This window comes from Pristiophorus japonicus, chromosome 13, assembly GCF_044704955.1.
Source record: "Pristiophorus japonicus isolate sPriJap1 chromosome 13, sPriJap1.hap1, whole genome shotgun sequence".
In the NCBI taxonomy this organism is placed as follows: Eukaryota; Metazoa; Chordata; class Chondrichthyes; family Pristiophoridae; genus Pristiophorus; species Pristiophorus japonicus.
The window spans coordinates 148,082,600-148,105,720 of NC_091989.1; the positions used below are offsets into that span (position 1 = coordinate 148,082,600).

Genomic DNA, 23,121 nt, shown 5'->3' on the forward strand with positions numbered 1-23,121 from the left:
GTCGGGTCTGGTCGGGGGGGGGGGGGGGGGGGCGGGGAGCAGGAGCTGGACGTGGGAGGAGCCTTATTCACACAGCCCCAGTGAGGCCATTCAGCCAGGGCTAGGGGCTGCGTGCTTCGGGCCCCTCCCACACAGTTCGGCGCCTGGAGCTACTGCACTTGCGTGCCCACTGTAGCGCGCATGTGCAGAGGTCCCGGCACTGTTTTCAGCGCAGGGACCTGGCTCCGCCCCCCCACAGCTCGTGCTGGCTGCGCCGAGGGCCAGAGGACCTTCAGGGTGGTGAATACGGAGGATTTTTTTAGGCGCACTTTGTGGCGCGAAAACGGGCGTCCAGGTCGGGACTGCGCCATTCTAGGCGCGTGTGGAAACTTGGGCCCAGAATTTCTGTCGTGCTGTTTGTTGCAGTGGTATTTTGTAAAGATCAGGGGCAGCAACTGAAGCGGGGCTGGGGGGGGGGGGGGAAGAGATAGCTAGCTACCTCAGGGCAAAACAATCTTTTAGTGGGTGCCTCAAACAGGCGTTAAGCCTTTTATTTGCAAATGTAAACCTGATTTGGGCGCAGGCATTTTTTGTCCTTTTCAAATATGGCAGGTAGTGCACTTCCAGTTCGCCAATTAGCGTATGCTTCCTGACCGCCATCTTCGAGGCTTAGGAGGCCGTTTTGCCCTGAAAAACGGGGGCTGTGCGGCCGAACATCTAGGCCACTATGTATTGGCCTTCACTATGAAAAAATTATACCTTACACAGACATTAAAAAGCATCTCCCCATATTACATGCCGATACTTATTTATGTAGCTGTGATACTGCCGACAGTGGATATGAAAACAGAAGTTATTTCACTTTTCTATCCTTCATGTCCACACCCCTTAAAATAGCACAACCTCAGGCTGACCATGAAAAGTGCAGCTTTTTTATTTGTAGGAAAATCTTAAAAGGGAAGCTGGTAAGCCAAACAAACAGTGTACTAGGGCCCCAATATTAATTTGAAGATGGCTTCTGAGCGGAGGGGTGGAATTGCGTGGATGAAACCGGAAGTCAACTCAGCAAATTGGAATCTGCGATCGCAACTCAATTGAAGTAATTCATTTTGACTTTCAGTTTCCCCATCTCCAAGCTGTGCAGCGGGCGTGCTGCACAGCCGCACGATGCGGTCTCAGCTGTATTTAAAGGGACAATGTACGGATGGAAATTGGAGATTTTCATGATGGATGGTGTACACAGAGCAAGATTCAATGACGCATCATTGCTGGGTGCAGCCAGGAGCAGGAGGGAGCTACTTCTTTCAGCAATGGGAGGAAGAAACCAGCGGTTCTCACCAAGAGGTAGCTGAGGTGGTGAGCAGCAGGAGCGTTATGCCTCGATCTTAGCTGCAGTGTAGGAAGCGGTTTAATGACCTGGTCAGGAAAAGTGAGTACATTTGTTGATTCAACTACATCCTGTGGTTTAAGCCTCTGTTTTGCCAAGCATACTCCGTCACATCACTCCTCACACCCACTCAACTTTCAGCAGAACCCAGCCTTCACTTTCTATGCACTTCATCACCCCCTCCCCTATTTACCCATCCACCGTTGCCACTCACCTCAATCCTTACGCAATGTGATGCATCTGTCTCAGGCACCCTCACCAAATGCACTGCATCCATTGGGTGAAATCCTCACCTTTCACCCACTCACTGGTCTTCTTTTTGCACCTTGTAGGAGAAGAGAGTGCAAAAACACAAGGTAGAGGACCAGAGGTGGGCCATCACAAATAATCCATTTCACTGCTGCAGAGGAGGCCGCCCTGGAGATAAGTGGCACATCTGTGTCACTCTCAGTCAGAGATGAAGAGACAGGAAGCTCACAGATAGCTCATAACAGAATCACAAATATTACTGACACATACATACTGACTTTGTTTCATTAATAACTGAACTATGAGAAGACTGGGTATGATGATTGTCAAGACTGTGACTATGCCACAACTAAATCATGTTCCTTTCTTTTGTCTTCCAGGGCCTTCGTGCGTATAGCAATTATCATAGGACATCCATGAGGACGATTACTCAGAGGACCTCAATCCTATTGAGGGTGCACCGTCACAGGATGCACCAGTGTAAATAGTCGCACTTCAGTGGGTCCACTTAGACAGTTAGATAGGTTTTCACCTAATGATTCACACCTCAAGTGAGCACGAGCAAACACTGGTGGCAGGAACAGCTGTGGAGAGCCCGTGTCGGAGGTGGGGGGGTGCAATCCTCTCCTAACTCTGCTCTGCTGAACACAAGATGCTTAACCACGAGAACTATTGTGGAGACCAATAATAGAGGTGCATCAGCAACTCAGCCAGGTACTGACACGTGCCACTCACATGCTGCACAAAAGCAGAGAGGATGAAGGAGTCCAACCTCCATGGAGCTTCAAGAACAGCTCTCAAATTAATCCATACAGGCCATGACCACGGCCGCGCAAGAGTTGTATGCCGCCTTAAACAGAATGCCAGATACTGTATCCGTGGCCTGACAACGCGACACTGATCTCCACCAAGCTGGTCTGCAGCACAGGGGTAGAAGTGATATGGCCGAGGAGAGAGATAATGGTGAAAGGGGACATGGAAGTGGGAACTCCACTCAGTGGTCCCAATTCTCACCTTCCCTCTAGATCTTTTTCCCATGATTTTGAATCTATGACCTTTATTTATTGATACACTCATCAGGGGGGATATTTTTTCTCTATTTACATTATGAAAACCTCTCATTATCTTGAAACCCGCTATTAGGTCCCCTCTTAACCTTCTCTGTTCCAAGGAGAACAGCCCTAACCTTTCCAACCTCTCCTCATAACTGAAGTCCTTCATCCCTGGTAATATCTTGGTAAACCTCTTCTGCACTCTTTCTAAAGCCTTCACATTTTTCCTGAAGTGTGGTGCCCAGAATTGTCCAGCCGAGGCCTAATCAGTGGTTTATAAAGTTCTAGCACAATCACTTTGCTTTTCTATTCTATTCGTCTATTTATAGACCCAAGTAACCACCTTATCAACTTGCCCTGCCACCTTTAATGATTTGTGTATATGGACACCAAGGTCTCTCTACTCAGCTACACTTTTCAAAATCGTGCCATTATTGTGCCTCTCCAGTCCGGGATTCTCTAATCCGGAAACATCCATGGTTTAGCATTAGTTGGGCCTGAGGGAGAGGAGGAATTATTTTTTATAAAATTTGGATTAGCTGTCAGTCAGTGAGTGTGTTCAGCGATCGGCTGTCAATCAGTGAGTATGTTCGGCGATCGGCTGGAGCGGCTGTTAGTCAGTGTGTTCAGCGACTGGCTGAGAGAGCCACCCACAGGCTGCCAGCACGCATGCACACACACAACAGCCCGGGCGCTGTCGACAGGTACCGCTAAGCATGACCTCTCGTGATTTGGAAAATTCTCCGTTCCGGCACCAGTCAGGTCCCGGACCAGAGGTCCAACCTGTACCTTCTTTCCATATTCGTCCTCCTAGTATATCTCTTCACACTTCTCCGCATTAAACTCTATTCTGCCATGCTTCTGCGTATTTCATCAGTCTATCTATGTCACCTTAAAACCAATGGGCTGGATTTTCGGCGAAAATGGTAGTTTATGCCAAAATTACCATTTTTGCTGCGCTACCATTTTTAAACCTAACTTTCGGCCTTTACGTCTGCGCCAGCATCGGTAAAGTCGACATTGCACGAGGATTCGCGGCGCAAACCGCAATTTCGGTAACTTTAGTCCGAGGCCGGTAGCACAGCGAAAGGCGCCTTGGGAGGAGGGGGAAAACAAAACCAAAAAAATTGCAAAAAAAACATTCACAAATTCCCTTACCTACTAAATCGATGAAAAATTATTAAAAAATAAAAACTTTAACTTACCTTTTTGCAGGTCTTCATACTTACCACTGCTAGCAAGACTGCACCAACAGGTTTGACCCGGTCAGTATTCTGGGCGTGGTGGAGTGCCAAAAATACGACGATAGCGCAATCCATGGTGTTGCATGTCATTTCACACGGCACACCTCTTCCCGGGGGTACATGAAAGCGCCACTGCAAAAAGGTGCCCGAAGATCCCGCTGACTGGGTTTTCGCTACGAAGGGTCAAATCGCAGCAAAAACCCAGTCACAAAGTCGGTGAAAATCTAGCCCAATAACTATCCTCTTTATGATCTACTACTTTGCCAAGTTCCACATCAAAACTACCCTTTTATTATTTGTGTGTTTATATATGGCACCTTATGCACTGTAAAATATCCAAAAGTGCTTCAGAATGGCCGAATGTTTTTTTATATAAAGGTTGCTGAGCCAAAGAAGAAGATATCAGGAGGGATAACCAAAAGTTTTTTTCCAACAGGTGGGTTTAAAACAAAGTCATGAAAGAGGAGAGGGAGGTGGGAGGCAGAATAGTTTAGGGAGGGAATTCCAGAGTGAGGGGCCTTGGTGATTTGAATGCCACCAATAGTTACATAAAGGGAGAGGTGATCCATAAGAGGCCAAAGTTAGAATAATGAAGAGTTGACGGGAGGTGGATTTGTAGGGCTGGACGAGGTTACAGAGATAAGAGCAAAGCCACAAAGGGATTTAAACTCACCTGCAGTTGCCGGGTTTACCCACCTCCTGACTCCCCAAAGCCTTTCCACCATCTACAAGGCACATCAGGAGTGTGATGGAATATACTCCACTTGCCTGGATGAGTGCAGCTCCAACAACACTCAAGAAGCTTGACACCATCCACAACAAAGCAGCCCACATGACTGGCACCCCATTCACTGTATTAAACATTCACTTCCTCCACCACCAGCGTACCATACACCTGCAGTTTGCACCATTTACACGATGTACTCCAGCAACTCGCCAAGGCTTCTTCACAGCACCTACCAAACCCATGACCTCTAGAGGGACAAGGGTAGCAGGCTCATGGGAACACCATTTACTCCAAGTTGCCCTCCAAGTCTCAGACAATCCTGACGGAAATATATCGCTGTTCCTTCATTGTCATTGAGTCAAAATCCTGTTACTCCCTCCCTAAGAGCACTGTGGGAGTACCTTCATCACATGGACTGCAACAACAACAACTTGTATTTATATAGCGCCTTTAACATAGTGAAGTGTCCCAAGGCGCTTCACAGGTGTATTATGAGATAAAAAATTGGACACCGAGCCGCATTAGTAGAAATTAGCGTAAGTGACCAAAAGCTTGCTCAAAAAGGTAGGTTTTAAGGAGCATCTTGAGGGAGGAGAGAGAGGTAAAGAAGCAGAGAGGTTGAGGCAGAGAGTTCCACAGCTTGGGGCCTAGGCAACAGAAGGCACGACCACCAATGGTTGAGTGATTATAATCAGGGATGCTCAAGAGGGCAGAAGTAGAGGAGCGCAGATATCTCGGGAAGGTTGTTGGGCTGGAAGAGATTACAGAGATAAGGATGGGCGAGAGATAGGGAGGGATTTGAAAATAAGGATGAGAAGTTTGAAATCGAGGTGGTGCTTAACCGGAAGCCAATGTAGGTCAGCGAGCACAGGGGTGATGGGTGAGCGGGATGGTGCGAGTTAGGACACGGGCAGCCGAGTTTTGGATCATCTCTAGTTTACATAGGGTAGAATGTGGGAGGTCAGCCAGAAGTGCATTGGAATAGTAAAGTCTAGAGGTAACAAGGCATTGATGAGGGCTTCAGCAGCGGATGAGTTGAGGCAAGGGCAGACAGTTGATATTACGGAGGTGGAAATAGGCGCTCTTAGTTATGCTGCGGATATGTGGTCGAAAGCGCATTTCAAGGTCAAATATGACACCAAGGTTGTGAACAGTCTGGTTCAGCCTCAGACAGAAGTTGGGGAGAGGGATGGAGTCAGTGGCTAGGGAACAGAGTTAGTGGCAGCGTCCAAAAACAATCTTCCCAATATTCAATTAGAGAAAATTTCTGCTCATCCAAACTAAATGTCGGACAAGCAGTCTGGCAATTTAGAGATCGTGGCGGGGTCGAGAGAAGTGGTAGTGAGGTAGAGCTAGGTGTCATCAGTGTACATATGGAAACTGACGCTGTGTTTTCGGATAATATCGCCAAGGGGCAACATGTAGATGAGAAATAGGAGGGGGCCAAGGATAGTTCCTTGAGGGTCACTAGAGGTAACAATACAGAAGTGGGAAGAGAAGCCATTGCAGCTGATTCTCTGATTATGACTACATAGATAAGAATGGAACCAGACAAGTGTAGTCCCACCCAGCTGGACGACAGTGGAGAGGCGATGGAGAAGGATAGAGTGGTCAACCATGTCAAAGGCTGCAGACAAGTCAAGAAGGACGAGGAGGGATAGTTTGCCTTTGTCACAGTCACAAAGGTTATCATTTGTGACTTTGATGAGAGCCATTTCGGTACTGTGGCAAGTGCGGAAACCGGATTAGAGGGATTCAAACATGGAGTTGCAGGAAAAATGGACACAGATTTGGGAGGCAACAACACGTTCAAGGACTTTCAAGAGGAAAGGGAGGTTGGAGATGGTGCGGTAGTTTGCAAAGACGGAAGGGTCGAGGGTTGTTTTTTTGAGGCAGATTTGAGGGAGAGGGGGATAGTACCTGAGGAGAGAGAACCATTAACAATGTCAGCTAACATGGGAGCCAGAAAAGGAAATTGGGTGGCCAGCAGTTTGGTGAGAATAGGGTCAAGGGAGCAGGAGTGGGTCCCATGGACAGGATGAGCTCGCAAAAGTCATGAGGGGAGATTGGCGAGAAACTGGAGAAAGATGTGAGGTCAGGACTAGGGCAGGGGAAATCCTTGGAAGAAGTTTGGCCTGGTGGGCTAGGGGAAGTAAGGGAAAAGGCAGAGGCAGCCGAACGGATGGTCTCAATCTTGTCAGAGGTGAGGGTGTAGACTGTGGGGAGGGGTTTAAAAAGACGGTTAGCAGTGGAGAATAGAAGCCGGGGTTTATTTTTACATTCCAGAATGATTCTGGAATAGTGAGAAGCTGAGAGCAGGACCCGATAATATTTTATGTGGTCAGCCAGATCTGGCGGTGAATGGCTAAACCAGTTGTCAGTCGTTCAAGTCTGCTTCCCATGGACTTAAGGGAACGAAGGTCAGTGCTATACCAAGGGAAATGGCCAGGGTGAGAGAAAGTAATTGTTTTAACAGGGACTAGGGCATCAATGATGGCGGTGAGGGTGTGACTGAGCAGATTGGTAGCTGGACGAAATTGCACCTTATCCAAGACTGGATGTCAGACAAGCAGTCTGAGGAAGAAGACAGGGCAATGGATAGATCCTTGGAGGACTCTGGAAGTAAATGGTATTGGGTAAGGAAGAGATGCCATTGTGCTGGCTACGATCGAATAGATAAGCATGGAACAAAGCAAGGGCAATCTCACTAAGCTGGACAATGGAGGAGAGGGAGATGATGGAGGAGGATGGTGTGGTCCAGCCAAATTATGTGATTTAAAAAAAAAAATCATTCACGGGATCTGGGGGGTCACTATTGCCCATCCCTAATTGCCCTTGAGAAGGTGATGGTGAGCCGCCTTCTTGAATTGTTGCAGTCCATGCGGTGAAGGTACTCCCAAAGTGCTGCTAGGTAGGGAGTGCCAGGATTTTAACCCACCCGGCGATGAAGGAACGGCGATATATTTCGAAATCAGGATGGTATGTGACTTGGAGATGAACTGAGAGATTGATGACGAAACAGGCTGTTCCACCAGATATGCTCATGTCTGCGCCCCTTCACCTTGAAGGAGTGAAGGTGGGGGCCATACCAGGGTTTGTAATGAAACTCTGCAGGTTATATTTAAATTTTAATAATTCAAATGTATACTTGACATTTTAGGGTTGCTCCATTTCTAAACTAAAAGCTGTGTTACAGTATTTAATTGTATATTGAGATTCAAAATCATCCTTACTATGGAAAGGATGCTGACTTTTCACAATATAGTTATTCAAATCCAACAATATACCAAAAGTAAACATTCACCTGTTTCGCCTTGATTGGAACAGCATATATGGGTTCTTTATTCTGTACCGCCCCTTCTTTTTCAAGAACATAGTAATGTGGTTGGTCTGCTTTATCCGATAATTGTTCCATATCTAAGTCGTCGTCGTCTTCTTCTTCTTCTTCACCTTCATGATATTCTTCATCAGAATCGGAAGGTAGCGGTAAGGTGCTCCTTCCACTAATAGCACCTTGCCATACATTCCTTTTCAAAAAGAACAGAAATCATTGATGGAATCAAGTGTTTAAAATGTACTTAACAGAAGTATAGGGAAAATAACATACAAAAACAAATAACATACAATAACACAGTTTGTTATTCACAAGCTTATATCAGTTTCAAGAGTTTTGAATAAAAAAAAGATGTAACAATAATCCAAGCAGGTAGTGTCTTAAACTAGCTCCTCGACGATGCCACATATAAGCTTTTAGGGATTATTTTTGTTTGAGCAATTTTCAAATAAAAAATGCATTGAAAAGAGGATATTGGCAATGGATGGAATACTTTTAACGTAAGGTACGTCCCTATCTATGTAATAGAAAAAATTGTGCAAGTTCTACCCAATTTACTGATAAGGTTCCTCTTAACTAAACAATGAAAATTGATGTGCTCTTTGATCTAATCAATAACCCACAAACGAAATCAAGGAAAGTGTGGTTTGAAATGTGTGATTTTTGAGACTGCAATCTAATTAATTATGGGAAAACATACATTCTACAGTTTTTCATTAAAAAAGAGAGCATTACTTCTCACTTCACTGTATTGATTTCCCTCTCATGGAAAACTGCCATTTTGAATCTCCCCGACCAACCTGTATCAAATGTCAGCAGTATCTGGGTTAAATTCAATAAGCACAATATTCTAGTAGATGAAGGCTTAATGAAGACGCAATGCAGGGAGAGGCGAGGCTGAAGGCTAGGCTAAAAGGTCAAAGTTGGAAGCTTTTTTTTGCTCACTGCAGAATTAGGAGCAAGAATCTGGCAGAAATGTACAAGGCCCATTAAGGAAATAAAAGGCTACACATAGAGCCCAAGTTTACACATGATTTGCGCCTGATTTTTAGGAGCAACTGGTGGAGAACGGACTATCTTAGAAATCACAATTCTCCACATTTTTTTTTCTGCAGTTCTAGTCAGGTAGAACAGTTCCACTTTGGAACAGAACTTTTTCTTCACTGACGCCTGATTTCAAAGTTTCCACAGTGAAAACGTACTCCAAACTAACTTAGAATGGAGCAAGTGAAGATTTTTGTAGAACTGAAAAAACCTGTTCTACACATTAAAAAATCAGGCACAGGTTACAAATTAGGCGTCCAGAACGAGGTGGGGGGGGGGGAGGGGGAAGGGAAGTCATTAAATTCTATAATAAATCCTTATTTATACTTATACAAATATTATACAAATAAATCCAACCTGAATAAACATTTATAAGCAAAGAAAAGATTAAATAAACCATCTTCCTACATGTGTGAAAGTGCTTCAGGCAGGCCTTTCGGGACTGAAGGCTGAACGGGCCGGCCCGAGACTTCGGGCAGGGCCCGTCCCCAGCACCAGATTTACAGGTAGGTCGGGGGGGGGGGGGGGGGGGGAAAGAGAGAGGGGGGGGAGGGGGGGAAAAGAGAGAGAGAGGGGGGGGGGGGGGAAAGAGAGAGAGAGGGAGCGGGGGGGGGGAAGAGAGAGAGAGGGAGGGGGGGGGGGAAGAGAGAGAGAGAGGGAGGGGGGGGGGAAGAGAGAGAGAGGGGGGGGAAGAGAGAGGGAGGGGGGGAAGAGAGAGGGAGGGGGGGGAGAGAGAGGGAGGGGGGGGAAGAGAGAGGGAGGGGGGGAAGAGAGAGGGAGGGGGGGAAGAGAGAGGGAGGGGGGGAAGAGAGAGGGAGGGGGGGAAGAGAGAGGGAGGGGGGGAAGAGAGAGGGAGGGGGGGAAGAGAGAGGGAGGGGGGGAAGAGAGAGGGAGGGGGGGAAGAGAGAGGGAGGGGGGGGAAGAGAGAGGGAGGGGGGGGAAGAGAGAGGGAGGGGGGGGAAGAGAGAGGGAGGGGGGGGAAGAGAGAGGGAGGGGGGGGAAGAGAGAGGGAGGGGGGGGAAGAGAGAGGGAGGGGGGGGAAGAGAGAGGGAGGGGGGGGAAGAGAGAGGGAGGGGGGGGGAAGAAAGAGGGAGGGGGGGAAGAGAGAGGGAGGGGGGGAAGAGAGAGGGAGGGGGGGAAGAGAGAGGGAGGGGGGGAAGAGAGAGGGAGGGGGGGAAGAGAGAGGGAGGGGGGGGGGAAGAGAAAGGGAGGGGGGGAAGAGAAAGGGAGGGGGGGAGAGAGAGGGAGGGGGGGAGAGAGAGGGAGGGGGGGAGAGAGAGGGAGGGGGGGAGAGAGAGGGGTGGGGGGGGAAGAGAGAGGGGGGGGGGAGGGGGGGGGAAGAGAGAGGGGGGGGGAAGAGAGAGGGGGGGGGAAGAGAGAGGGGGGGGGAAGAGAGAGGGGGGGGGAAGAGAGAGGGGGGGGAAGAGAGAGGGGGGGGGAAGAGAGAGGGGGGGGAAGAGAGAGGGGGGGGGAGAGAGAGAGGGGGGGGAGAAAGAGAGAGGGAGGGGGGAGAGAGAGAGGGAGGGGGGAGAGAGAGAGGGAGGGGGGAGAGAGAGAGGGAGGGGAGGGAAAGAGAGAGGGAGGGGGGGGAAAGAGGGAGGGAGGGAGGGGGGAGAGAGGGAGGGAGGGGGGAGGAGAGGGAGGGAGGGGGGGGAGAGAGGGAGGGAGAGGGGAGAGAGAGGGAGGGAGGGGGGAGAGAGAGGGAGGGAGGGGGGAGAGAGAGGGAGGGAGGGGGAGAGAGAGGTGGGAGGGAGGGAGAGAGGTGGGAGGGAGGGAGAGAGAGAGGTGGGAGGGAGGGAGAGAGAGAGGGGGGAGGGAGGAGAGAGAGAGGGGGGGAGGGAGGGAGAGAGAGAGGGGGGAGGGAGGGAGAGAGAGAGAGGGGGAGGGAGGGAGGGAGAGAGAGGAGAGAGGGGGGAGGGAGGGAGGGGAGAGAGAGGAGAGAGGGGGGAGGGAGGGAGGGGAGAGAGAGGAGAGAGGGGGGAGGGAGGGAGGGGAGAGAGAGGAGAGAGGGGAGAGGAGAGAGGGGGGAGGGAGGGAGAGGAGAGATATAGGGAGGGGGAGGTCAGGCCGGGGAGGGGGAGGTCAGGCCGGGGAGGGGGAGGTCAGGCCGGGGAGGGGGAGGTCAGGCCGGGGAGGGGGAGGTCAGGCCGGGGAGGGGGAGGTCAGGCCGGGGAGGGGGAGGTCAGGCCGGGGAGGGGGAGGTCAGGCCGGGGAGGGGGAGGTCAGGCCGGGGAGGGGGAGGTCAGGCCGGGGGAGGGGGAGGTCAGGCCGGGGAGGGGGAGGTCAGGCCGGGGAGGGGGAGGTCAGGCCGGGGAGGGGAGGTCAGGCCGGGGAGGGGGAGGTCAGGCCGGGGAGGGGGAGGTCAGGCCGGGGAGGGGGAGGTCAGGCCGGGGAGGGGGAGGTCAGGCCGGGGAGGGGGAGGTCAGGCCGGGGAGGGGGAGGTCAGGCCGGGGAGGGGGAGGTCAGGCCGGGGAGGGGGAGGTCAGGCCGGGGAGGGGGAGGTCAGGCCGGGGAGGGGGAGGTCAGGCCGGGGAGGGGGAGGTCAGGCCGGGGAGGGGGAGGTCAGGCCGGGGAGGGGGAGGTCAGGCCGGGGAGGGGGAGGTCAGGCCGGGGAGGGGGAGGTCAGGCCGGGGAGGGGGAGGTCAGGCCGGGGAGGGGGAGGTCAGGCCGGGGAGGGGGAGGTCAGGCCGGGGAGGGGGAGGTCAGGCCGGGGAGGGGGAGGTCAGGCCGGGGAGGGGGAGGTCAGGCCGGGGAGGGGGAGGTCAGGCCGGGGAGGGGGAGGTCAGGCCGGGGAGGGGGAGGTCAGGCCGGGGAGGGGGAGGTCAGGCCGGGGAGGGGGAGGTCAGGCCGGGGAGGGGGAGGTCAGGCCGGGGAGGGGGAGGTCAGGCCGGGGAGGGGGAGGTCAGGCCGGGGAGGGGGAGGTCAGGCCGGGGAGGGGGAGGTCAGGCCGGGGAGGGGGAGGTCAGGCCGGGGAGGGGGAGGTCAGGCCGGGGAGGGGGAGGTCAGGCCGGGGAGGGGGAGGTCAGGCCGGGGAGGGGGAGGTCAGGCCGGGGAGGGGGAGGTCAGGCCGGGGAGGGGGAGGTCAGGCCGGGGAGGGGGAGGTCAGGCCGGGGAGGGGGAGGTCAGGCCGGGGAGGGGGAGGTCAGGCCGGGGAGGGGGAGGTCAGGCCGGGGGAGGGGGAGGTCAGGCCGGGGAGGGGGAGGTCAGGCCGGGGAGGGGGAGGTCAGGCCGGGGAGGGGGAGGTCAGGCCGGGGAGGGGGAGGTCAGGCCGGGGAGGGGGAGGTCAGGCCGGGGAGGGGGAGGTCAGGCCGGGGAGGGGGAGGTCAGGCCGGGGAGGGGGAGGTCAGGCCGGGGAGGGGGAGGTCAGGCCGGGGAGGGGGAGGTCAGGCCGGGGAGGGGGAGGTCAGGCCGGGGAGGGGGAGGTCAGGCCGGGGAGGGGGAGGTCAGGCCGGGGAGGGGGAGGTCAGGCCGGGGAGGGGGAGGTCAGGCCGGGGAGGGGGAGGTCAGGCCGGGGAGGGGGAGGTCAGGCCGGGGAGGGGGAGGTCAGGCCGGGGAGGGGGAGGTCAGGCCGGGGAGGGGGAGGTCAGGCCGGGGAGGGGGAGGTCAGGCCGGGGAGGGGGAGGTCAGGCCGGGGAGGGGGAGGTCAGGCCGGGGAGGGGGAGGTCAGGTCGGATCCAGTCGGGGGGGAGGGGAGTGAGAGCAGGAGCAGGAGCGCGGGTCAGGACCAGTCGGGGGGGGGGGGGGAGTGAGCAGGAGCGCGGGTCGGGTCCAGTCGGGGGGGCGGGAGCAGGAGTGCGGGTCGGGTCCAGTCGGGGCTGGGGGGCAGGGGGGGGCGGTGGAGCGGGAGCAGGAGCGCGGGTCGGGTCCAGTCGGGGAGGGGGGGAGCGGGAGCAGGAGCGCGGGTCGGGTCGGGTCCAGTCGGGGGGGGCGGGGGCGGGGGAGCGGGAGCAGGAGCGCGGGTCGGGTCGGGTCGGGTCGGGGGTGGTCGGGTCCAGTCGAGGGGAGGGGGGGGGTGTCGGGTCCGGAGGCGGGGGGGGGGGCGGGGCATGTGTCGCGCCTGGTCGGGGGTGGGGGCGGGGGGAGCAGGAGCTGGCCGTGGGAGGAGCCTTATTCACGCAGCCCCAGTGAGGCCATTCGGCCAGGGCTCGGGGCTGCGTGCTTCTGGCGCCTGGAGCTACTGCACTTGCGTGCCCACTGTAGCGCGCATGTGCAGAGGTCCCAGCACTGTTTTCAGCGCAGGGACCTGGCTCCGCCTCCCCCACAGCTCGTGCTGGCTGCGCCGAGGGCCAGAGGACCTGCAGGTAGATGGAGAATACGGAGGATTTTTTTAGGCGCACTTTGTGGCGCAAAAAACGGGCGTCCAGGTCAGGACTGCGCCGTTCTAGGCGCGTGTGGAAACTTGGGCCCATAGAGAGGGAATATCAGGAATTACTGAAGGGCTGTTTGGAAATTACTTCCATGTGAAAAGTTTTTTGATTACTTAAAAAGGTAATGAAAAATTAATTTCACAAACAAAATAATTAAAATGGCGAAAGACCAGAAAGGCAAAGAAGAGGAGAAACAGACTTACTGCAGACTTCTTGGGATAATTTTAATCTAACCTGCATGGCAGAAAACTGACAGGATCAGATTGGGTGTCTGTTTTACACAAGTGGGTTAGGATTAAATAACCCACAAATACTTGTACATAGATAACAAACATCAAAAAAGGATCAGGAAGCAACTCAAAGTCTTGACATAACAATATTCATATCATGAGACAAATGGAGGATGACAACGATTCGAGCCTTCAGTATAAGATCACTTCAAGGAATCCAAGGGGCTCGGTACAACCAAATCATTAGATTTAAAACAGCTATTTCAGTGTTGAACAAAACATTTTCAAATACAGTTGGTTACACAAGTTTCTACAAATGGAATGGTTCTTGATATACTGTCTAATGTTTACAAAATAAAAGACAATAGTTATTTTATAAACATGGCAGCCTTTTAATAAACTTTTCCTAAATGACCAATAATGTGCAGCATTTCACTGGTATGGTTCATATTGCTGAGAGTTATAGTCTTGATCCCTTACATTTGAATTATTTCACCATACTCCACAGGAGACAATGCCACCCCAAAAGATTACACAAAACTGGAATATGACCCAAGACACCAATGAGCTATGAGCCTCAAAGGGTTGCACTAAAATTCCAGCTTAAGGAACAAAGCCTCAACCCACCCCTTACAAAGCCTTCAGTGCAGGGCAAGAGGATGGCCGGGGCCAAAGACTCTAACCATCAGAGTTCCTGCATGCCTTCCCACTCAGTCAGTGAATGGAGGACCCGTGCCTGGTCAGGTCAAGCCAGAATTATGACCTGGATCCCTTAAAAAAGGACCTCGAATTTCTTTTTCAACATTTTTTTACATGCAGCCAAAAGGGGCAATTGCGAGCAGCTCTCTGATGTTTCCGGAGAAGGATCGAGCATGCCTTATCCACCCCAATAAAGCCACTCTTCCACCAGACTTTCTGGCCTCCTTGGTAAGACGGCACACTATATGCACAAGTGGCATGGGTGCTCACGACTGCAAAGCAAGTACTTCCCCTTGACCCCACAAACTTTGGCAGAGTCACCAAGGGAGGTCCTGGTCATGCACCTCTCCACACTTTGCAAGGTCGTGCCCATTTTGGAACAAAGAGCTTCCAAGTATCGAGCAATTGATAAAGCAGGAAAAACAGTTCCGTTTCGAGTGTATTTGTGCACATATAATGAGAACTAGCAACCATTGTGAGCCATGATACAAAATAGTGGATTTGTGCTTCCACACTTGGGAATGGATTAAAATGGGAATAGTCGATCATTGGACAGATTAATTTTAACCTGAAAAGACAAAAGAGAATAAAGAAATAGAGGAAATTTTGAATCTGTAATTAATGATGCCCATTAAACAAATCTGCTTTTTCGCCTCTTTTTAAAAAAAAATACAATAATGTTGAATTCTTTTTTTAAATGCACACATCGGCATTTGTAACAACTGTATTTAACAGACCATTCTATTAAGATGATATGAATTAGCTATACAATACCTTAATCCCAGGTTAGCAGCAATGGCATAAGGTTCAAGAATGCTTCCATGTTCTGAACGTGTGCCATCACTTTCAGAATAGGACCTTTGACGAGGCTGTGCCAAATGCGGTTGAGGAATGGCAACTGTACGACCAGTCAAACATGAGGTTAAAATCACTGCTGCAAGTGCTGACCTGAGATAGTAAATAAATTCAATTTGCAACAGAAACAAATAATATTGAACAGTGTAATATGCATCAGAAAGGATAATTGTAAGATTTTATATGAGATTAGGTACATAATTTCAATAACTTTTTTTTGCTCTATAAGCACATACATTTTAAAAACTAAAATCTTGCAAATGTATTTTATTCTTACATTTCCACCATTCAAAGAAGTATTTCTAACTATGCAACAGAGCAGGTGACAGTGACAATTACAATTCTGTTTCCACCCACCCCTCCCCGTCCTTCAAAACACTCTTCAACAGCTAGTTCTTAGTGAGAATCCAATATGTAACTAGCACTCAATTCAGAGTCTGTGGTTCTCATATTGGGACTGTTCAGCCACCTAAGAACTCATTTTAAGAGTGGAACCAAGTCTTCCTCGATTCCGTGAGACCGCCTATGATGATGATGAGGAGATTCAGAATTCACTGTGAAACTCGACTGCCAATCATCTATCGCACTATTAGAATTCCCCTCTCCTTTGTAGACTTCCCATACCTTACATTTATTAAAAAGCTAAACTACCCAGGAATTGGTAATAATCATTTTTTTCAAATAATCAAAACAATATTTATATAAATTTTCAAGCAAAACTTAATTGCAGATAAATTAACATCTATGTATTAACTAGGATACAAATCAAATATGGTACAACTAATGAAAGCCAAATATATCACCAAAGTCAAAGTACATCTAAAAATGTGTTGTTTTGAAAGTGATCAAATAATTAACTCAAACTAAGATGAAACTATACAAGTCAATTATATAAATTTTTCTAGCACAAGCATACAAAAATATGAATAGAAATGGATATACAGTATAATGTACCTTGGTCTCTCTGGAGAAGGGTTGGGGCTACGAGGGGGAGGAGTGCGTGGAACTGCAGCTCTAGGAGCTATGGTGGCAGCAGGAACCAAGCCATGAGCTATGTGTTTCTAGACAAATGGTCAAAAAATAGTCAAAACATCAAAAATAATACAAGGAAACTATTCAAAACTAATTCAGGTTACAGTAATGGATCATGGTATGAGAAAAAGTTTTGTTCTTAAATTGAAATGAAGTTCAAATGGATTTCAGTTTTGCAAAATCAGTTTAAATGTGTCCCATTATATAAAACTGTTTTTTTTTACATTCAGCTTCCAGTGAAATTGACATAAATTTCTCCATTATGCAATATCAGACCCATGTAAATCTGAAATGTTAAAAATGTTAATTAAAATGATTTAAGATTTTCTGCTGTAGCTGTTAAATCCAGTACTTAAACCTTAAATACAAGCACGTTACAACATGACAATTCATAGTATCAGCATATAACATTAAATTATGCTAAAACAGGAATATCACATAATAATTTAATAGCAAATGGTGGGCATTTTTCTCCTTTTTCATGCAGTTAATATCAAAGGCATGTGTGCCTTTTTAAGGAGACCAGGAGAACTATTGTAAATGTAACTGCATTACTATATTCAAATTGCAAAACTTATTCTCAGGAAATAGTTTTGAGCTGTGGGCAACACATTAATAAAGAAAAAGCAACAATCTGTAGATGCTGGAAATCTGAAACAGAAACAGAAAATGCTGGAAACACATAGCAAGTCAGGCGGCATCTGTGGAGAGAACACAGGAACTGATACATCAGGTGTGGACCTTGAGTCAAAACACTTTTACCCACCGATATATCAGCTCCTCTGCTCTCTCCAGTAATACATTAATGTTGCTTATTAAAATTCACCGAGTTAATAATGCTTTGTAATAACTAGATAAATCTGTAGCGATCGCGATGAGAGAAAAGATTTGATTTTTTTTAAATCACTGACTATAAATCAAAGATACATAATTGCATTGTACTTTGTAACACCTGATTTAACTCCATGTAACAGCAGAGGGCACTAATAAGCTTGCACGTCTTATACCAGCAAATAGTCCAGCTGTACAGAAAACTACTTACTCAAAATGATTCTTACATGCAATAACCAAATTGTCATATTTTTACCAAGCAAGTACCAGACCCTATTTTCCAGCAGCTCTTAAGAATAGATACAGTTTCAAACACTGATGAATGTGTCATTGCTGCACCAAGTCATGCACTGTCAAACAAAAACATCTGATCTCAGTAAAACATTCAGTAAAAGCGTACATATTCAAGTCATGGAAAATAACAAACAAATCAGACAACTGAATGGACACTATGGGCTTATATTTCCTATGCAATTATTAACAATAATTAACAATTATTTTGATAATGGTACTGGTTGGAATCTCAACTAAGAATCATCAAAAGGAGGTCACGCTGCATTAAATTAGTAACCAACTTTCTATTTCTCTTTTGATGGCCATTAAGAACCATTTCTAAACAAACTGACTTGCGTCAAATTGGTCAATTACAGGTATTGTACCTGTAAAATACATACAGTCCAGAGAATTTTGGTTACTATTCAAATCAAAAAATACAAAACTTAAATAGAAGTTTGTACAGAAATATTTTTATTTACATATCTTTGTTGCAAAAATTGTCTCTAATGACCATAGTAAACATTGTGAATGCCCATGAAATTTCTTCTTGCTCATTGTTTAAGTTCTACTTCCTCAAAATTAATAGTGTATGTTTTACTCCATTTCAATTGGTTATTTTCTACTTTTGTTCTTCACCAGCCATATGACACAAAATTTGTCACCTCTATGAAAAAAGTACCCACTGCAGCAAATAACAGCCCAATCACTTTACAATAAAAATAAATCTTCCAAGATACAGCCAACATGATAGTTTCACGCTTACAATGTACCATTAAAAATAAACTGTCATATAATTAACAAGAAAAACTTCAATAATTCACAAATAGCATCACAATTTTACCCATAAACATACCCATTCCACTTTCTAATCATTTCAAAGACTCTTCTTCACTCCTACCCCATCAAAGTAAGCAACCTGCACCCAAAGTACACCTGGCCCATCAATATCCCAGGGTGCAGCCACATTCTAAGGCTGAACATTAAGAATTCATGTGCAGAGCACAAAGGCATGAGCATGCTCATGACTGTATCACTCCTGCCTTCCAGTGCCTGCTCCTTTGGCTCTCTACTTAGCATTACCTACAGCCACTTCCCTCCTCACCTTCTCCTGCGGCTCTGATCCAATTCAGAGAAATTGTTGGAAGATAATGCCAATCGCTGCAGGAGAAGGGACAAATGGCAGAGATCACCTGAATGTTTGAATGAAGAAAGCTCTTTGAAGTTAAATACAGATGAAGGAGGCCATTTGGCTCATTTATCTTCCATATAAAGCAACAACTCCCCATCACAGTATTTAACGATTTTGAATGACACCAGACTTTTTGCCTACCAGCATCTAGGAACAGGGACCAAGTTTCGGCCTGAGTTGCTCCTGTTTTTTTGGAGCAACTGGTTTAGAATGGAGTATCTTAGAAATTGCAATTCTCGGCAATTAGTTTGCTCCAGTTCTAGTCAGTTAGAACAGTTTCAGTTTGGAACAGATTTTTTTTTTCCAAAAGGGGGCATGTCCGGCCACTTACGTCTGTTTTCAAAGTTTAGACAGTGAAAACTTACTCCAAACTAACTTCGAATGGAGTAAGTGTAGATTTTTGTACGCTCAGAAAAACCTTGCCTACACTTAGAAAATCAGGCGTAGGTTACAAATCAAGCGTAGGGAATGGGGGAGGGGGGGGGGTTTAAAGGGAAGTTTACAAACATTAAACACTTCAGTTTTACAAATAAAGAGCCATCATCAATAATAAATGATAAATATATCAATAAATCAACCAATAAATCAATCAAAAAAAATTAATAAAAATAATTTTTAAAAATAAATAAATAAATAAATTTCTACCCACTGACTGCAGCACCGGGAGCCCGCCAACAGGGTGCTGGGACGGGGTCCCCCCCAGTATGTGTGTCTCTCTGTCAGTGTCTCTCTCTCTCTCTCCGTCAGTGTCTATGTGTTTCTGACAGCGAGGGGGGGGAGGGGTGGCGAGATGGAGGGGTGGCGAGGTGGAGAGGGAGAGGGAGGGATGGAGAGGGAGAGGGAGGGATGGAGAGGGAGAGGGAGAGGGAGAGGGAGAGGGAGAGGGAGAGGGAGAGGGAGAGGGAGAGGGAGAGGGAGAGGGAGAGGGAGAGGGAGAGGGAGAGGGAGAGGGAGGGATGGAGAGGGAGAGGGAGAGGAAGGGGTGGAGAGGGAGAGGGAGGTGTGGAGAGGGAGAGGGAGAGGGAGGGAGGGGGAGAGGGAAAGGAGAGGGAGAGAGGAAAAGGAGAGGGAGCTGGAGGGGGGGGGCCGGGGAGTTGGAGCAGGAGCTTGGAGGGTGGGAGGAGGAGAGGAGAGCGGAGCGGGAGCTGTGGGGGGGGGGGGGGTCAGAGCGGGAGCTGGAGAGGGGGGGGGTTGAGAGAGCCAGCTGGAGCCAGAGCAGGAGCTGGACCAGGGAGGTGCAGCCTCATTCTCGCAGCCCCAGTGAGGCCATTCGGCCAGGGCTAGGGGCTGCGTGCTTCAGGCCCCTCCCACACAGTTTCGGCCACCTGGAGCTACTGCACATGCGCGCCCACGGTAGCGCGCCCGTGCAGTGGTCCCGGCACTGATTTCAGCGCAGGGACCTGGCTCCGCCCCTCACAGCTCGTGCTGCGCTGCGCCAAGCTGCAAAGGACCTGCAGGGAGCCGGAGAATGTGCAGGTATTTTTTTGACGCACTTTCGGGCACGAAAAACGGCCGTCCAGCGGCCCAAATCTTGGGCCCATAGTGTGTTTGAAGGCGTGCTTTCTAACATCAGCTTTTAAATTGCCTTTTACCACTGTGCACCCATGTCTTTTTGTCTTGCAGTCATGGTTTAACTTGAAATATTGTTCAGGATCAACTTTTTCAATCCACTTAGTATCTTCTGTATTTCAATAAGATCTCATTTAATTCACCTCCCTTAAGGTTGAACAGTCCAAGTGTTTCTAAGCTTTCCCCATAACTCAGCCTACTGACGAAGGATCAGCCTCATGGACCGTCTCTGCACTGCTTCCAAGGATTGAATGTTTCCTATGTTACTCAGTGAGCAGAATTGATTGCAGAGCACTATACATCTTCAACATGACTGTCTCAACATTGTACTCCACTGATTTGGGAATATAGCTTATTCCTGTCTGTTGTTAATTGGTGTTCTGCAATATCTGGACATATCAGTATTAACTCTACGAAAACTCCCTCATCTCTTTCAACCTCTTCCCTAGTAAATGAATGTCTCCTTAATATTTTACAATGTACAAAACCTTGCACTTATCTGAACTGAATTTCATCTGGCACAGTTCTGCCCAATTGCAAATATTATCTTGGTCTTTTTGTAATTCCTTAGCTGCTGCACTAAACTCTCTTGTCCCCTCCTCCCCAATGGCCCAAATAACTACTTCAGTGTTTGTCCTAAATTTGCCCACCACAAAGTTAAACATGTGCCTTCTTAATCTGCAGCATTGGACTATCTGAAAATTTTGTTTTAGGTCCCCTCGGGGAGAGCTCCTTTTGAAAAAAATAGGCACTAGAAAAGCTGGTCATTCTAAAATGCACGACAGATATTCTGTAAAACAAAGGGTTAATCCTTGAATTCTGCAAAATTTGAATACTCTGCAAAACAAAACTAAAAGCACAAACACAACCTGGTGTTATCAGAAGATCAATGAGATGGATCCTTCTTAGCTGGGTTTGAACAAGATCTCTCAACTATTTAGAGCAGTGATTGGAGTAATATTAAATAGGTCTTGCAAGAAAATAATCTTGAAGGGAAATGGTTTCACAACCCAAGTGTCCTGGTCATGAATTAAGCACTAGCAATAAGTGTAGAACCAAATCTTTGGTAAACTAATTGACATCCAGCACTAATAGCGTCACAACTGTGAATTAATCCTCTTAATTTAGCAAAGATAAATCTCGTAAATGCGCTTGGATTAGCTGAATTTAAGGTATAAAAGCCATGCTTGTCCCCACCCAATCCGAGGCAGGACAGAAATGACAAGAAGATTCTTTTTAAAGGATCTTGTTAGGAAGCTCTCTCGAAATAATAGATAGCTAAAAAGTTGTAAAGAACTTTCGAAACAGTTCTGCAAAAGGCAGAGATTGTTAAGAGTTTAATCAAATATAAAGTTTGTAAATATCACAATTATTGGTTAATAGCTTAAGTCTCCAAACCCAGAGAAAATTTTAAGTAGCACTGTACGGTATAGTGATATAATATACATGCAAATTAGTCAAGTTAGGACAAGACAACAACGAGCAAAGAAAGAAGACAACTACCAAGGAGGTGGCAACGACCGGTGACGATGATTCACCAAGAACATCTCCAAATAAGAAGCTGGGCATCCCAGAGGAAAGCAATGCTACAGCAGCCAGTCTACTAAAAGAAAGAGTTCATATATATTATGTAACTATTTCAGAGGAATAGCTGAATACTGAAATCCGTCAGCAACATGTTAAATACAAAGTGCACACTTAACCATATTGCAAATTCGGACATAGAATACGGCTCTTCAATTATGTCAGTAAGCACAATCTAATTGCACAATCTAATTTAACGCTGAGATATTGTGGTACACTTAAAGACCACATACCTATTGTAGGCCTCAATGCTTCAACTATGATTATAATAGTTCTGGTAATAGTTCTAGTTATAATTGGTTTGGGTTTGTGGAACAGTTAATACAATTTGGACTGGGTATGTAAAATAATGATTCAAAGGCGAGTCAGTTTGGCATTTTATAAACCGAAGTCATGACTGGTAAATGTCAGAACTAATTCTCTTTAGTGAAATTGTAGGAAAAGGGAAAAGATTCACCAAACATCTTTGATTAATATTCTGGACATATTTTATGGATTTACAATTCATTAATCTTGCACTTACCTAGTTGTTCCTCATAACTCATCTTTCTAACCCCTAATACAGGGATTTTACCAAGTGCAGAGAAAATATAACAACTTTCATTTCCAAAGCAATCATTACGCTCAGAGAAACATCTGTGTGTTTATAGGGTGGTGGCGAGCAGGGGTAAAAGGAGAAGGGAAGAAAGTCAGGAGAAGACAAAAAGCATGGTCAAAGATGAGGATCTTAAGAATGTTTTTGAAAGCAGGGAGAGAAGTGGTAAAGTAGAGATGCTGAGGTTGGAAGTTTCAGAGGGTGGAAGCAACGTGACTGAAGACACAGCCACCACTGGTGAAGCGGGGAACAAGAAGTGGGTTGGTGTTGAAAAACCAGAGAAATAAACAGAGAAAGAGAGAAAGGGAGGCACAAAAGCACAGAAAGAATAACAAATAAAAAAACAACATGTATAACAGTAACACAATACAAGAGAGTAACAGAAACAGAAATAGGGTAAGGGAGACAGTGAAAGTAACAGACACAGTAAAAGAATAACATTGAGAAAAGCCAACAGCAAAATAAAATAGAAAAAAAGAGAAAGTACCACAAATGTGGGGAGACCACAGAGCATTTCTGCCACAGCCACCAAATTTCTTAACAGTACTGTGTATAATGGGCACCTCCAAAATGGGCCCACATGCTGCATTGATAATGAAGTCTGCCCCAACCCTCAAATATTCACTGTCTAAAAAGCCCAAAGTGCCCCACAGGCAGTATCAACAGAGCCAGCCTGATCTGAGCCTCAAGTTCACCATGCCTGCATTGATAGATAAACAATCAGTTAGTTCTCAAGCTCTTTAAGAACATGACTGTCTGATTTTTCATGCAAAATGCATCCACTATTACTCACATTATGAATGTTGTGCACATCATCCGTTTAACCTCTAATCTTGTCATTCCCATATTCACTATTTCAGTGATGAATTTAAACCTAA

The 23,121-nt window shown here is 47.8% G+C and overlaps 1 protein-coding gene across 3 annotated transcripts in view; it reads right to left on the bottom strand.

The window, feature by feature from the left end:
- Window positions 1-23,121, bottom strand: part of cep89 (centrosomal protein 89) — a 117,374-nt gene that overhangs the window by 93,250 nt on the left and 1,003 nt on the right. Inside the window, exons 2-5 of one of the 3 annotated variants that reach the window (XM_070898101.1) lie at window positions 21,565-21,667; window positions 16,122-16,228; window positions 15,087-15,260; window positions 7,943-8,165 (exon numbers count right to left, since the gene is read on the bottom strand). In XM_070898101.1, coding sequence (XP_070754202.1) covers window positions 7,943-8,165; window positions 15,087-15,260; window positions 16,122-16,228; window positions 21,565-21,633 — 573 coding nt within the window. In that variant the 5' untranslated portion in view covers window positions 21,634-21,667. Of the gene's footprint in view, window positions 1-1,580; window positions 1,654-7,942; window positions 8,166-15,086; window positions 15,261-16,121; window positions 16,229-21,564; window positions 21,668-23,121 lie in introns of those variants that run through there. The other 2 variants (XM_070898102.1, XM_070898103.1) reach the window with 2 other exon arrangements.